General features: G+C 44.6%; 1 protein-coding gene across 1 annotated transcript in view; it reads left to right on the top strand.

Moving 5' to 3' along the window:
* LOC126457123 (UDP-glucose:glycoprotein glucosyltransferase) overlaps window positions 1-17,556 on the top strand; it is a 135,839-nt gene that overhangs the window by 41,264 nt on the left and 77,019 nt on the right. The window contains exons 5-7 of the mRNA XM_050093180.1: window positions 5,320-5,489; window positions 7,823-8,018; window positions 8,327-8,540. Of these exons, the coding sequence (XP_049949137.1) occupies window positions 5,320-5,489; window positions 7,823-8,018; window positions 8,327-8,540 (580 nt within the window). The remainder of the gene's footprint in view (window positions 1-5,319; window positions 5,490-7,822; window positions 8,019-8,326; window positions 8,541-17,556) is intronic.

Raw genomic sequence — 17,556 nt, 5'->3', positions numbered from 1 at the left:
TCAAGGTATTAAATTTGTCATTGAACACCATAGGCCAGTAAAACATGATATTGTTATTAGAATGTTTGGATTTTGTGAAAAATTAAGTTCTATAGTTACAGATGCTTTAATACCATTACCCAACACTGTAGACATTTTATTAAGCACTGAGGATTCAGTGGTTAGGTACAAAAGTAGCTGGAAGGGGCTTGTGGTCCCTAAATGGAACTTTAAGATGCCAAATATAATGGCAAATAGCTTTCTTAAGTGAAAAGACGCATCTCCCGGATGTAAGCAGTATGGTTTTATGATCGGTCTAATGTGGGATGTGATAGAACTGTACAAAGGTCAAATGTGATGCACGTGTTGAGAGAAAGAGGGCGACAGGATGTGAAGTGTCCGAGAGCAAACAGAACGTTGGTAACAGAAAATCTGTGATTATTCGTTAAGGCACAGCTGAAAATAGTTTTTTGTCTGCTTGATTTTTGGGGAGCTGCGTCTGCTTGCCAAGTGGGGAAGCATCTCATCCACAGACAGCAAAAGGTACTTCATACTGACAGTTTCTACAAATATCAGGGACCAACCCAGTTTGTCAACAATAAGGATGGTGTCATTGGTGTATTTGGAAGAAATGTTTCCTTTGTACTGTTGAAGTTGTAACTGGTGCAGCTGTAGTGGTAGTAGTTGTTGTTTCTTTTTTAAGTGTGTCAGGGTATCTTGTTCTATAGTAAAAATAAAATAAACTTAACTATAAATAGGAACTAATGAATATACTGTTAGTTTCCAAAATACTTGCCCTCATTGCTTGCATATGCAGTTTTGGAACACATAGTATCAGATTTCTCGAAAGTTGAAGGGCACACAGGTGTTAATTAACAATACAAGTGAATTGATGACTGTGAATTCAATAAAACAATGAGCTAGATGGTGTTTTGATTTCATATTTAGGTTGTAGAGGATGCAACAAGGAATTGTGATGATAATCACAATGTGGAATAAAGATCAGCATTAGAGTTGGTACATGTTAGAGAAAATATACCATAACAGTGATTATATTTATGACAGAAATTTGTAGTGAAATTAAGTCCCAATATGACAGAATCTCTCTAATTTTACAGTCGTGATCTCCTCGGGGGGAATAAGTAGGGGGAAGCAATATATTCGATACCTCATCCAGAAACGCACTCTCTCGAAACCTGGACAGCAGCTACACTGCGATGCAGAGCGCCTCTCTTGCAGTGTCTGCCCCTTGAGTTTGCTAAACATCTCCGTAACGCTATCTCACTTAACAAATAACCCTGTGATGAAACGCGGCGCTCTTCTTTGGATCTTCTCTATCTCCTCTGTCAACCCAACCTGGTACGGATCCCACACTGATGAGCAATACTCAAGTATAGGTCGAACGAGAGTTTTGTAAGCTACCTCCTTTGTTGACGGACTACATTTTCTAAGGACTCTCCCAATGAATCTTAATCTGACACCCTCCTTACCAAAAATTAATTTTATATGATCATTCCACTTCAAATCGTTCCGCACTCATACTCCCAGATATCATACAGAAGTAACTGCTACCAGTGGTTGTTCCGCTACCATATAATCATACAATAAAGGATCCTTCTATGTATTTGCAATACATTACGTTTGTCTATCTTAAGGGTCAGTAGTCAATCCCTGCACCAAGTGCCTATCCGCTACAGATCTTCTTGCATTTCGCTGCAATTTTCTAATGCTGCAACTTCTCTGTATACTACAGCATCATCCGCGAAAAGCCGCATGGAACTTCTGACACTATCTACTAGGTCATTTATATATATTGTGAAAAGCAATGGCCCCATAACACTCCCCTGTGGCACGCCAGAGGTTACTTTACCATCTGTAGACATCTCTACATTGAGAACAACAAGCTGTGTTCTGTTCGCTAAAAACTCTTCAATCCAGCCACACAGCTGGTCTGATATTCCGTACGCTCTTACTTTATCAGGCGACAGTGCGGAACTGTATCGAACGCCTTCCGGAAGTAAAGGAAAATGGCATCCACCTGGGAGCCTGTATCTAATATTTTCTGGGTCTCATGAACAAATAAAGCGAGTTGGGTCTCACACGATCGCTGTTTCCAGAATCCATGTTGATTTCTACAGAGTAGATTCTGGGTTTCCAGAAATGACGTGATAAGCGAGCAAAAAACATGTTCTAAAATTCTACAACTGATCGATGTCAGAGATATAGGTCTATAGTTTTGCGCATCTGCTCAACGACCCTTCTTGCAGACTGGGACTACCTGTGCTCTTTTCCAATCATTTGGAACCTTCTGTTCCTCCAGAGACTTGCGGTACGCGGCTGTTAGAAGGGGGGCAAGTTCTTTTGCGTACTCTGTGTAGAATCGAATTTGTATCCCGTCAGGTCCAGTGGACTTTCCTCTGCTAAGTGATTTCATCTGCTTTTCCATTCCTCAGACACTTATTTCGATGTCAACCATTTTTTCGTTTGTGCGAGGATTTAGAGAAGGAACTGCAGTGCGGTCTTCTTTTGTGAAACAGCTTTGGAAAAAGGTGTTTAGTATTTCAGCTTTAAGCTTGTCATCCTCTGTTTCAGTGCCATTATCATCCCAGAGTGTCTGGATATGCTGTTTCGATCCACTTACTGATTTATCGTAAGACCAGAACTTCCTAGAATTTTACTTTCGAATTCACTGAACGCTTCACGCATAGCCCTCCTTACGCTAACTTTGACATTGTTTAGCTTATATTTGTCTGAGAGGTTTTGGTTGGGTTTAAACTTGCAGTGAAGCTCTCTTTGCTTTCACAGTAGTTTCCTAACTTTCTTGTTAAACCATGGTGGGTTTTTCCCGTCCCTCACAGTTTTACTCGGCACGTACCTGTCTAAAACGCATTTTACGATTGCCTTGAACTTTTTCCATAAACACTCAACATTGTCAGTGTTGGAACAGAAATTTTCGTTTTGATATGTTAGGTAGTCTGAAATCTGCCTTCTATTACTCTTGCTAAACAGATAAACCTTCCTCCCTTTTTTTTTATATTCCTATTTACTTCCATATTCAGGGATGCTGCAATGGCCTTATGATCACTGATTCCCTGTTCTGCACTTAGAGTCGAAAAGTTCGGGTCTGTTTGTTATCAGTAAGTCCAAGAGGTTATCTGTACAAGTTGGTTCTTTGTTTAATTGCTGGAGGTAATTTTCGGATAGTGCACTCAGTATAATGTCACTCGATGTTCTGTCTCTACCAGCCGTCCTAAATATCTGAGTGTCCCAGTCTGTATCTGGTAAATTGAAATCTCCACCTAAGACTATAACATGCTGAGAAAATTTATGTGAAATGTATTCCAGATTTTCTCTCAGTTGTTCTGCCACTTATGCTGCTGAGTCAGGAGGTCGGTAAAAGGCACCAATAATTAACCTAGCTGAGTGTAATCTCCACCCATAATAATTCACAGGAACTATCCACTTCTACTTCACTACAGCATAAACTACTACTAACAACGACAAACACGCCACCATTGGTTGCATGCAACCTACCCTTTCTAAACACCATCTGTGCCTTTGTAAAAATTTTGGCAGAATTTATCTCTGGCTTCAGCCAACTTCCCATACCTATAACGATTTCAGCTTCGGTGCTTTCTATCAGCACTTGAAGTTCCGGTACTTTACCAATGCAGCTTCGACAGTTTACAATTACAATACTGATTGCTGCTTGGTCCCTGCATGTCCTGACTTTGCCCCGCACCCTTTGAGGCTGTTGCCCTTTCTGTACTTGCCCGAGGCCATCTAATCTAAAAAACCACCCAGTCCATGCCACACAACCCCTGCTACCCGTGTAGCTGCCTGCTGTGTGTAGTGGACTCCTGATATATCCAGCAGAACCTGAAGCCCCACCACCCTATGGCGCAAGTTGAGGAATCTGCAGCCCACACTGTCACAGAACTGTCTCGGCCTCTGATTCAGACAGTCCACTCGGCTCTGTACCAAAGGTCCGCAGTCAGTCCTGTCGACGATGCTGCAGATGGTGAGCTCTGTTTTCATCCCACTAGCGAGGCTGGCAGTCTTCACCAAATCACATAGCCACCGGAAGCCAGAGAGATTTCCTCCGATCCATAGCGACTCACATCATTGGTGCCAACATGAGTGACCACCTGCAGATGGGTGCACCCTGTACTCTTCATGGCATCCGGAAGGACCCTTTCCACATCTGGAATGACTCCCCCCGGTATGCACACGGAGTGCACATTGGTTTTCTTCCCCTCTCTTGCTGCCATATCCCTAAGGGGCCCCATTATGTGCCTGATGTTGGAGTTCCAACTACCAGTAAGCCCACCCTTTGCGACCGCCCGGATCTTGCAGACTGAGGGGCAACCTCTGGAACAGGACAAGCAGCCATGTCCCGCCAAAGATCAGTATCAGCTGGAGACAGAACCTGAAACTGGTTCGTTAGACAAACTGGAGAGGCCTTCCGTTCAGCCCTCCAGAATGTCTTTTGCCCCCTGCCACACCTCCAGATGACCTCCCACTCTACCACGGGTGAGAGGTCAGCCTCAATGTGGGCAGTATCCCGGGCAGCCACAGCCGTAGTCCGATCGGGGGATGTGTGGGACGAGCTGGCCGTCCCTGACAAACCCCCATCCGGACCCCCACAGTGATGCCCATTGGCAACAGGCTCAACCTGTGTGACCCAAGCCAACACTGCCTGAAGCTGGGAGCGAAGGGATGCCAACTCAGCCCGCATCCAAACACAGCAGTTGCAGAAATTGCTTTGAAAGTGATGTTGATGTAAAGACAGAGACTTTAGGCTTGTGTAAATGCCATCAAGTGGCACTGATAGAAATATGGTGCATGTGATTTGATCAGTCTCCGCTGCAGTCAGTCTCGCGCACTTTGAAGAGGTGAAGAACATTAGGATATCTGATGCACCTACCACAATAAATCCAGCAGCTGTACATTGTGGTAATGTGGACTCTAGCTTAATGGCAGTACTAGTTTGTGGCCATGGCTTTTGCTATGAAAATAAAGATAAAATGCTTAATATCCTGTCTTGCCCAAGAAACATTTTATAAGAATAAAATATATTACAAATGCATTTGTGGATGTTGTCAGTTACTATAAAACATTTTGTATATTCATACTGCTGCATTTCTTTTGCTTTAGTCTACAGTTTAGCTCTGGAAGAAAACGCTGTCATCAGACTTGAAGTATTGGTAGAAAATAGCATAATAGGAAATGACTCTGAGAGTATGCAGAGTTGTTTGTTAATTAGATATTTTCAATTGGAGAATTTTTCCCTTGTTTAATTGGACATGTTTTAGTGGCTAATTATATCTTACATTCCAGGATCGACCAGAAAGGAAAGTACGCCTTTCAGGTTATGGTGTAGAATTACAAATAAAGTCAACAGAATACAAGGCTCAGGATGATACAAAAGTGAGAGGAGACTCTAGTGATAGTGGAGAACAAGAAGATGAAGAGGAAGAAATAGAAGGCTTCAACATAAGCAAGCTAAAGTACATAATTTGTATAAAAAGTCCTTTTAATACATAAAATTTGAGTTATTTTTGTTGGTTCACTACATTTTGTAAGTAACCTTGATGACAGTAGTTATCAATCTTCCATTTTTATATCTGATTTGTTCTTTCAGAAATAACTGTGGACATACAATTTGAATGCTAATTAACATATTTTTGTTTAGAGAAATAATGTTTGCTGTTTATATGCACATGCCAGTAGTTCTTCTATGCCTGCCCTTTGCAGCTTACTTTGAAGTATATGGCAGAGGATACTTGGCTCAATTCAGTGACCATGCTCTATACTGCTTCAAGCAGCAATAGGTGGCTGCTGTTGTAACTCTTCAATACAAGAGTTCTGTGAGCAGTGCATCTCTGTCAATTACTGCTGTTGAGAGAGCTGCCAGTCTTCTTCATACACACCCGAAGGGGCCATTGTGTGGTACATATGTTTGGGACCCACACAAATGGTATGGCATGTTTGTTATGACCAGACACCTACTTCACTAGTGCATTTCAGAAGCAGACTAAACAAGAACACCAATCAGAAGGGTTGTTTCACATCATGTGAGGCTTTGAAGGTTAATGACTACATGAATGTTTAATTTACTGGTTAAATGTGCTATGGCTATATAGCAGTAAGAGTTTGGTGCGAGTTTGGTGCATTTAATCTAATTATCATGAGAAAATTAGTTATTTAATATGGATGACTGGTTGATAAAATATAGCATGGAAAAAAGTACAGTCCACTGAATTAGGACACAAAAGAAAAAAAGTTAATGATGGGTTTTTGAATTTAAAAAGTATCATAGTATATATATGTACTCACATTTTAGTATATATACGTACTTGGTATAATCTGAAATATCAGTGCAAAGAAGTGTGAATATTAAAAACAGTTGAGTCCCTCTCAATCTTGGATGTGTGTAACCAAAAACTGCTTTGCTAACCTACCCAAATTGTACATTCCAGCTTAAGTTTTCCATGAGTTCCCAAAATTGCTAAAGAGAAGTGATGGAATAATCCATTTTAAATGGCAAGGGCAGTTTCCTTCCCCAGTCCAAGCTTATGCTCCATTCTAAAAACCTCATATTTGATGGCATATTAAGTCCTAATGCCCTTCTCTTCTCTCTCTCTCTCTCTCTCTCTCTCTCTCTCTCTCTCTCTCCCTCTCCCTCTCCCCCCCTCCCTCCCCCTCTCCCCCCTCGTCCCCCCCCCCCTTATTTTTTTCCAACCTTTCCTCCTTGAGAAAGAAAGTAACAGTTCCAATCACTAAGACTATTTTTGGAAACATTCCACATGGGAAAAATATATCTAAAACCAAAGATGCTGTAACTTACCAAACGAAAGTGTTGGTATGTTGATGGAGACAATAACAAACACACAAACACACACACATACACACACACACACACACACACACACACACAAATTTCAAGCTTTCACAACCCAAGGTTGCTTCATCAGGAAAGAGGGAAGGAGAGGGAAAGACGAAAGGATATGGATTTTAAGGGAGAGGGCAAGGAGTCATTCCAATCCCGGGAGCGGAAAGACCTACCTTAGAGGGAAAAAAAGGACAGGTATACACTAGCGCGCGCGCACACACACACATATCCATCCGCACATGTACAGACACAGGCAGACATTTGTCTGTGTGTGTGTGTGTGTGTGTGTGTGTGTGTGTGTGTGTGTGGGTGCGCGCGCACGCACGCCTGTCCTTTTTTCCCCCTAAGGTAAGTCTTTCCGCTCCCGGGATTGGAATGACTCCTTACCCTCTCCCTTAAAACCCATATCCTTTCATCTTTACCTCTCCTTCCCTCTTTCCTGATGAAACAACCTTAGGTTGCAAAAGCTTGAAATTTGTGTGTGTGTGTGTGTGTGTGTTTGTTATTGTCTCCATCAACATACCAATGCTTTTGTTTGGTAAGTTACAGCATATTTGTTTATATATATATATATATATATATATATATATATATATATAATGTTTTTTACTGTTGATAAAAGTACATTATCTGGCAGATTAATTGCCTAGACAAAACATTAAAGCTGGTTCATATATCTATAGATTCTGAGGTGAGTGATCAATAAATATTTTTATTTTAAGAATTATGAACTTCAGTATAAGTGGAGGCCTGAATACAGATATTTTGGAGTATCTGCACAGTAGTGCTCTTACAGTCCTGCTTGCATTGACATGGCAGTGTGGCACTTTGTCAGCCATCATTGCAGTTGACTGAAGTATGCAAACAAGTCAAAGGGGATTGTACTCATAATTATTTTTATTTAATAAATCATTTGATCACTTATGTCCTCTGCTTTCTGACATGTAGGAATCTTTACCCAGACATGAAGGAGAATCTTGAAAAATTCAGGCAACACCTTGTAGAATCGAGCAGTGAGTTAGCACCACTGAAAGTATGGCAAGTACAGGAGCTTAGTCTACAGGCTGCTGAGAGAATAATGGCTGCACCCCGTGAAGAAGCTCTCAAAGTTCTTACACATACTGCTCAGAATTTCCCTTTACAGGTAAGGGTTTGTGGAACTGTCTCATGAAAGTGAGTGAAATTACTATAGATGTGTTTTATGTGCATATGTGGTATCATGTACTTGCTGGATAACAATTCTATTTGTTTTTGTTTTGAATCATTATAATAGTGCAAAATATAGGATTTGGTTGTGCTGAAATTTCTCAGCTAGCTTTTGACACATTAATTTGTTTGCAGTAGAATTTTCATATTGACTTATAAGGGAAAATATCACTCTCTAATTAAAATAAAATGTTAGGCACAGTAGCTATTATTAACATATTGATGACAAATATACTACACTTTCAGGCACGCTCTCTAGTAAGGACTATTGTAAGAGATGAATTGAAACAAGAAATCAAAGAAAATCAGGATATTTTTGCCTCTTCTTTAAACCTCCAGCCATCAGACACAGCCCTGTTCTTAAATGGAATGTTCTTTGATCTTGACATTGTTGATGTTATATCACTCTTGGAGGTGGTTAGGCAAGAACTGAGAGTTATGGAAGGTTTGCACAAAATAGGTAAGAAAAATCTCATGTATCTATATTTTTTAAACCATAAATTTCTTAAATGTGTCTGATCATTCATTGCCACACTAATTCATTTTTGTTTCATTCAGGATAAAAGTTAGTATTTCTGAATGTCCGTGTGTGGATCCTAATCAACTGTAAATTATAAATATTTTAGTGTAAATTTATTTATAAGATAGATTATTTTAGAAGTAATGTGAAATTCATCATTTGGTCAGGGCACCCTCAGAGGGGAAAGAGGAGGCTATGTGATAGGCACGTGATGGCTCCTCTTAGGAAAATTGTGTTGCAGGAGGGAAATGAATTGGACGTGCACCCAATGTGTACATGGGTGAAATTGTCTGTCAGATCATTCCAGGAGTAGTTGAGGACATAGGTTGCAGTCACCTGCATATTATCAATCATGTCCTTACCAATTGTGTCTGTTGTCTGTGTTCTGAGACAATTGCCAGTTCTTTCTGGTAATGAATGACATGACAAAGACAGCTAGTGTTACTTGTGAGAACTCGCTCAGTACCGTCATTGAATTGCTGAATTCAGAATCTCAGAATATTATTTAACTGCCAGAATTTTTACAGTGAAATCCCATAGCACACATCTCTCATGGAAAGCAGTCCCATTCCTCTGCCCGCTCCCCCTCCCCCCCTCCCAGTGTCATACTAGGAGGTGAGAGTGAGTTGAAGCCTGAAGCAGAGGGTAGGGAAATTTTCAGCATGTTGAATGTATTAAAGGCAGTCAAATGAAAAAAGAAGACTGATGGGAAAAAATTAAGCAAACTGTTTATTTTTTCAAAAGTAATCACCATAACTTTTATCCAACTGTTAGGTAGGATGGTCTTGTCTGTAAGGCAAAGTGTTTGCAGTTGCCTATTGAACCACGATTGTACACGGGTGTGCACCTCTTTGTCTGAGGCAAATCAATGACCATAAAATGTCTTTCTTCAGTTCTCCAAAAAAAATATGGAAATCTGCATGGGGCAGAAGTTGCATAGGGAGAGATTGGGACAGCGTGGAGGATATGTAAGGGCTTCCCAGTGAAACTTCTGCAACATAGTCCAAACACCCAGGAATGTTAATAGTGGCATCAATCTTTTGCAGGGTAATGCCCATACATATGTTGCTGAGGTTGTATAGACTGTGCTGCAGAAGTTTCCCATGGAAGCCCTAGCAGACCCTCCGTACAGTCCCAACTTATCCCCAAGCAATTTCAATGTATTTGGAGCCCTGAAGAAAGACTTTCATGGCTGTCGATTTGCTTCAGATGAAGAGACTCACACCTGGGCACAATCGTGTTTCCATAGGCAGCTGCAAACATTTTTCCATGAAGGTTCTGATGTCTTGTCTCACAGTGGGATAATTGTGGTAAAAGTTATGGCAATTACCTTTGAAATAATAAACAGTTTAGTTACTTTTTCCATCTGTCTTGTTTTCTAGTTACTTTTTCCATCTGTCTTGTTTTCATTTAACTGCCTGCTATATAATAAAGATAGATTAATCTCTAGGAGAAATTTTTATAGCCACGAGCAGAAGCATTAGGTCCAAAATTAATCTGACTGTGAACTAATATGGACAAGAGTATAATCATAGAGACTGTAAACTGCGATCTGGGTAGGAATGTTACAAGTGATAAGAAGATGAATACCCACCCTGGTACAATGATACCATACTGAGAATTTTACAAAAATAGAGATGGCTGCACTCTCACCCCCAAGAGACTACTGGGAAAGTGATAAAGAAAAGTCAATAGCAGTTTGTGCATCTGTGATAAGGGCCATGCTTGAAGCCTATAATAATTTTGTCATCTTATGGCAAAATATCTGTCAGAAATTCCTAGGAACTTACGGCATATGAAAAAACAGTAAGGTCATTCCATTCAATCTGTTTTGGATCTGTGATGTTGAAACTGAAGATCTCAAGAATTATATGTGCATGATGTTACTGCTGCGCCAATGTTTGACTGCTACGCAGCATCACAAATGAGAGATGTTGGTATTAGCACCTCCATTATTGAAAAATAATAAGGTTACTTAAAGCACAGGAGACATCAGGTTTTGACATAGTTCCTGTTGGATTCCACTTTGAATATTCTGTGGAATTAGTTCCAAATGTAACTGAACCCTGTTTACAAAATGGGTGGAAAACCAGCTGCACAGAAATACAGAACAATAATGTTTAAGCCTATCTGTTGGAGGGTTCTAGAGCATGCCTGGAGTTTAAATATTGTGACCTCCCTGCAGGAAAACATGCTTCCCCCATAGAATAAACATTGTCAGGAAAAGCCACTAACATGAAATGAAAGCTTGTTTTATTTATTTTATATGTACTGTGAACAATGGGGGCAGGTGAATGGGTAGATTCAGCTGACCTAGGTTTCTGAAAGGCCTTAGACACAGTACTAAATCATCAGCGACTGACTAAGATATTTTCTGAATATTGTACCATGTCACAATATAAAAAGCTATACTAGAGAAACCAATGTTTCGAACACGGTTGCAGTGGCCTCCTCCTGGGTCTATTGATGTGCTTTAGCGTTGTTGAATCACTTACGGTTTGTCATTACTGCTCACTGAGCATGCCATTACGTCACAGTTTTAAAAGATTGTTGTTTTATTGGTCTCTTGAGGTGGAAGGATTTGTAACAGAAATGTGTACTTTCTACTGGATGGTGAATGTTGTGCAGAAATGAAAGAAATGTTGAATGTGTCTTCAAGGAAGCATAATAGGATACCTAAAGGTCTCAATATACACAAACATATTACCAAGTAGGATCAACAGCACTGTAAAATAGTTCACTGATGGTTAAGTTGTCTAAAGAAAATTAATGGATGACATTAAGAAAGTTCAGAAACCCCCCAGGGGGTCCACAACTCTTTTGTGGATACGTGCGTGGCGAGCACGGGGCTCCGAGCCATTGCAGCCTTCTTTCTCTACCGGGCTGCATTTCCTTTCCCTTCCCCTCCTTTTCCCTCCATGCTCCTTTCCCCTCGCCCTCTCCTCTCCTTCTATTGGTGTCCTTGTTTATGTTGGCCCCGCTATCCTCTTGGTTCTGTTGGTTTTACACTCCGGCTTTGTTGCGTAATCGTCTCCTCCTTTTGGCATTCCTTGGTCCCCCTCTGGGGTTTGACCTCCATTACAAAATTTCTCCTCCGTAGTGTGAGCCATTTGGGGAAGAGCACCTTACCTAGTGTCTCCGACGTGCGCCCTCCTAGTACATTCCACCTTTTCTTTCACGTCGTTGTTTGATGCTAGGGTGCATAGCCAGCACGGTAGCCAGCCCGTGTGGTGGGGTCGCTATGTACCCTTTTGGTTGAGCCCCCTGAACACACAGGGATCACACTTCTGATACCTGAGCTGTGACCTCCTCATGCATGCCTTGGAGTGGTTGCTCGTCATCCTGGAGCATCGGAACTCCCGGCAATGGCCGCCGTGCCAGACGGCCCTTGCTGTGGCTGGGTGGCGCCCGTGAGGAGAGCCCCTGATCGGAGTGGGTGGTATCAGGGCGGACGCTATGCCGATGAAACACATACGGGTCCAAAACTCTGGCCGTTCTTCTGCGGCCGTCTCTCTGCGTGGTACTGATTCCTCAAGTGCTGCTTCTCTTGCCCCTTCGGCCTTCCCTTCCATGGCTACCCCCTGGGAAGAGGGTCAGGCCCGTCGTCTAGGGGCTAAACCTTTCCCCCATTATCTAGTTTGCACCAGGACTGATGGGGATACTTTCACCAGTGTCAAGCCTTTATTCTTTGTGGAACACATTGAAGACAAGTTCGGCGAAGTGGACTCCCTGAGCAAGATGCGGTCGGGTTCGTTGCTGATAAAAACCGCTTCAGCTGCCCAATCTGCGGCCCTTTGTGCCTGTACCCATCTTGGCACAATTCCTGTGTCCATTACCCCTCACCAGTCTCTAAATATGGTACAAGGTGTGATTTTTCACAGGGACCTCATCCTTCAAACTGATGAGGAACTTCGGGACAATCTCGGACGGCGGGGTGTTCACTTTGTTCGGCGTGTTCAGAAGGGTCCTAAAGATAATTGTATTGATACTGGTGCCTTTATCCTGGCCTTTGAAGGGGATACCCTTCCTGAGAAAGTTAAGATTATGGTGTATCGTTGTGATGTGAAGCCGTACATCCCACCTCCTATGAGGTGTTTTAAGTGCTTGCGTTTTGGCCACATGTCTTCTCGCTGTTCTCAGGACCCTCTCTGTGGTGACTGTGGACGTCCACTCCATGAGGGGAGTCCCTGTGTTCCCCCTCCTGTATGTGTAAATTGTCATGGTAGTCATTCTCCACGTTCACCGGATTGCCCAGTATATAAGAAAGAAAAAAAGATACAGGAGTATAAGTCCCTCGATCGTTTAAGCTACACAGAGGCCCGTAAGAAATATGCACGACTGCACCCTGTGTCCATGACATCTAGTTACGCCTTGGTTACATCTTCACCCCTTCCTCCCCCTTCCTTACCCCCATCCCGGACCCCTCTCCTCCCCCCCTCCCCTGCGGCTCCCACACCTTCTCCTCTGGGCGCTGCTCCCCCTCCCCAGTCAGAGAAGTGTCCCACTCCTTCGGCGTCTGCCGATCAAGGGCGCCTCTCCAGAGATGCCCCTTCCTGGCACCTTCCAGGTCAAAGGTCTGCTGCCGCGCGGCGACCGCGAGAGCCGCGGGCTGTGGGCCCGCAGGTCACCCGGTCTCTTTCTGTTCCTGATATTGCTGCAGCTGGCTCCTTTATGCCACACAGCCCCCCTCGTTCTCAGCCTGAAAAGAAGAAGAAACATAAGTCCCGGGACAAAGAGCCTCTGGTGTCACCGGAGGTCCCTTCCCCGACTTCACAACCGGATTCTGACCTGTTGTTCATGGATGTCGCCCCCTCCTTGTCGGTGACGGGTGGGGACCAGGCGGTATGACTGGTTTTAGCGTGTTCCGCCCTCATTTAACCCATCATTCTGTGGTTCTCCAATGGAATTGTAATGGCTACTATCGTCACCTTCCGGAATTGAAATCCCTTCTTTCGTCCTACTCTGCAGCTTGTGTGGTTCTCCAGGAATCTCATTTTACTGATGTTCACTCACCGACCCTCCGTGGGTTCCGTGTTTTCTGTCGAAATCGGGTCGGACCCTTGCGGGCTTCTGGTGGCGTTTGTACGTTGGTCCGTACAGACATTGCTAGCACGTGGATTCCTCTCCAAACTACATTGGAAGTGGTTGCTGTTAGGGTCCACTTAGACCCTGCAGTCACAGTTTGCAATCTTTATCTCCCTCCTGACAGGACACTTACACCTGCTGCCTTAACCACCCTTCTTCAGCAACTTCCTCCTCCCTTCCTCCTCCTTGGGGATTTTAATGCTCATCATCCTTTGTGGGGCAGTGCTCTTCCATCTCGACGAGGTCTTCTTATAGACCAATTTATTGCAGACCACGACCTGTGCCTTCTTAATGATGGCTCCCCTACTCATTTTAGTGCTGGTCATGGTACCTTTTCTGCCATTGATCTTTCTCTTTCTTCTCCCTCTCTCCTCCCTTCATTACACTGGTCGCCACACGACGACCTTTGTGATAGTGACCATTTCCCGTTGATTATCACGCTCCCTTCCCGCTCCCCGATGGACAGGTTACCTCGTTGGTCTTTCCACCGCGCCGATTGGCCTCTATACACTGCACAGGTCGAGTTTTCTCCCTCTTTGTCGGGTTGTATTGATGACGTCCTACGTGATGTGTCTGACGCGATTGTTCGCGCTGCTAACCTTGCTGTCCCGCGCTCATCTGGACGATTTTGTCGCCGGCAAGTCCCGTGGTGGAGTACGGCCATTGCCATTGCCATCCGTGATCGCCGTCGAGCTTTGCAACACTTCAAGAGGCACCCATCCGTAGCCGGCCTTACTACCTTTAAACGCCTTCGCGCTAAATCCCGTTATTTAATCAAACAGAGCAAGCGGATATGTTGGGAACGATTCGTTTCTTCCCTTGGTTCCACTGTCCCTCTGTCACGGGTATGGGCTACACTTCGCTCTTTCCAAGGTTGCCATCGGCAGTCCACCCTCCCAGGCCTTCACCTCCCAGATGGCATTTGTACGGACCCATTAGTTCTCGCAGACCCATTTTGCAGTGGCATCAGCGTCAGCCTCCTATCCAGCTGCTTTCCTTCATCAAAAACAGCAGGCTGAAGCTCTCACCTTATGTTTCACCACTTGTGAGCCAGAATCTTACAACGAACCTTTTACTGAATGGGAATTTCTTTCTGCTCTATCTTCTTCTCATGATACGGCCCCTGGCCCAGATTCCATTCATAACCAACTGCTTCAACATCTCAGTGCTCCACAACGGCAACATCTTCTTCGGGTGTTTAACCGTATCTGGCTCCAGGGTGACTTCCCTTCTCAGTGGAGGGATAGCATTTTGGTTCCTGTCCTTAAGCCTGGTAAGAACCCCCTATCTGTTGACAGCTATCGGCCAATTAGTTTGACTAATGTTGTTTGTAAGTTACTTGAACGGATGGTAGCCCGTCGGCTCAATTGGGTCCTCGAATCTCGGGATCTATTGTCCCCTTACCAGTGTGGCTTTCGAGAGGGACGATCTCCAATCGATCATTTACTTCGCTTGGAATCCGCAGTTCGGCAGGCTTTTTCCCAGCGCCGCCATTTGGTTGCAGTGTTTTTTGACCTTCGCAAGGCCTATGACACGGCCTGGCGCCATCACGTCTTACTAACCCTTCATCAGTGGGGTCTTCGGGGCCCACTCCCGATTTTTATCCGCCAGTTCCTGCTCCATCGGTCATTCAGAGTTAGAGTTGGTACTGCTTTTAGTTCTCCACGGACCCAGGAGACGGGCATCCCACAGGGTTCTGTCTTGAGTGTCCTTCTTTTCCTCATTGCTATCGATGGCCTTGTGGCCTCTGTCGGTCCCTTGGTCGCTTCTGCCCTGTATGTGGATGATTTCTGCATTTGGGTTAGTTCCTCCTCGATGGCATCTGCAGAACGGCAGCTCCAGGTGGCTATACGGCGTGCCTCTGCATGGACTCACTCACACGGGTTTCAATTCTCTCCTTTAAAATCGCGGGTGGTCCACTTCTGTCGCCGTACTACGGTCCACCCTGATCCAGAGCTCTATCTCGACGCACAACGATTGCCTGTGGTCCCACAGTTTCGTTTCCTGGGTCTTCTTTTCGACAACAAGCTCACTTGGCTGCCCCATATCAGGCTCCTGAAGGTAGGATGTTTCCGTAAACTCAATGTCCTTCGCTTCCTTGCCCACTCCTCTTGGGGTGCGGACCGTTCCCTCCTCCTCCGTCTTTATCGTGCTCTCGTTCTGTCTCGTTTGGACTATGGTTGTCAAGTTTATGGTTCAGCTGCTCCTTCCACACTGCACGTGCTGGATCCAGTCCACCATCGTGGTATCCGTTTGGCCACCGGTGCCTTCCCTACTAGCCCTGTTGATAGTCTCCTGGTTGAAGCTGGGATCCCCCCCCCCCTTTCTGTTCGGCGGTCCCAGCTTCTGGTGTCTTATGCCCTCACTATCCGTTCTTCTCCCACTCACCCTTCCTATTCTATCCTGTTCCCAGCCATGGACGTCGCCCACCCGACTCCCGCCCTCGGGCGGGTTTACCGGTTGGACTGCGCCTTGCGTCTCTTTACAGTCATTTTCAGCTTCCTTCTTTGTCCTGTCTTCCTCGCTCCCTCCCCTCCACCCCTCCTTGGTTAGTTCCTCGGCCTCGACTTCGGATGGATCTCCGCCGCGGACCGAAAGATTCCATCCCCCCGGTGGTGTTCCGTACCTTTTTCCGCCAAATTTTATGGGAGTTTCGGGATGCTGTTGTTTTTTACACTGATGGCTCTAAATCTGCTGATCATGCTGGGTATGCCTTCACGTCCTCTGTTGGAACGGAAAATCATCTGCTGCCGCCTACATGTGGGGTGTTTACTGCGGAATTGATGGCAATTTCCCGGGCCCTTACCTTTATTAAACAATCCCAACACAATCGCGTTCTGTTATGTATGGACTCGATGAGTGGCCTTCTTGCTATTGACCGGTGTTTTTCGCGCCATCCATTGGTCTCTGCCATCCATGACCATCTCGCTGATATTCACCGTGCTGCTTGTTCTATTGACTTCCTTTGGGTCCCTGGCCATGTGGGTATCCCGGGTAATGAGCTCGCTGATCATTTGGCTGGGGGAGCAGTTACTTACCCCCCGTTTTCCGTAACCCCTCCTGCAGCGGATTTACGGCTTCACATCAAATCCCACTTCGCACAGTCATGGGCCAATTCTTGGGAGGCTACTCCACTGTCTAATAAACTTCGTGCAATTAAGGTGACACCAGGCCCATGGCGTTCTTCCTTTCGCCTCTCCCGAAAGGACCCGACTACACTGTGTCGTCTCCGCATTGGCCATACCAGGCTGACCCATGGTTTTCTTTTGCGTGATGAGCCACCCCCGCTTTGTGGTTGTGGAGCCTTCCAGTCAGTGGCCCACATTTTGGTTGAATGCCCCCTTCTTTTAGCTCTGCGTGTTAAGTACAGACTCCCCCACACTTTACCTTTGATGTTGGCTGACGATTCGCGGATGGTCTCTCTGGTTCTCGGTTTCCTCCGGGAGAGTGGTTTTTATTCTCAGTTTTAAAGTTTTTAATCTCTCTCTGGTGTTGGGGCAGGGCGGTGAGTGTTTGGGTTTCTCCCACTGTCGGCAGTGTTCAGAGATTCCCGATTCACCTCCCTGACTGGAATCCTCTTTTCTTCCCCTTTTACTCTGTTTTTACCCCTTCTTTTTAAGGCTTGGCTAGTCTTTCTATTCCCATACATACTTTCTGCATTTTAGCAGTTGTACCTTTTAAGTCACAGGTGGTCTTGCCTATGCTGCTTCAGCATAGTGTTGGGTTCGTTTCTCTTGCCAACTTCCCTCATTTGTTTTTACCAATGACAACGTGACTGCCCTTTTACGTTTTTCCCTTTTTCCGTTTTATTGTTCTGACTTTTCTGAGATGTCTCGTTAGCAGAATGGAGTATATTTGACACAAGGGACTG

The sequence above is a fragment of the Schistocerca serialis genome, chromosome 2 (genome assembly GCF_023864345.2).
Source record: "Schistocerca serialis cubense isolate TAMUIC-IGC-003099 chromosome 2, iqSchSeri2.2, whole genome shotgun sequence".
NCBI classification, from domain to species: Eukaryota; Metazoa; Arthropoda; class Insecta; order Orthoptera; family Acrididae; genus Schistocerca; species Schistocerca serialis.
The sequence above is the reverse complement of the archived record's forward strand: the minus strand, read 5'-3'. Positions and strand labels throughout refer to the sequence as shown.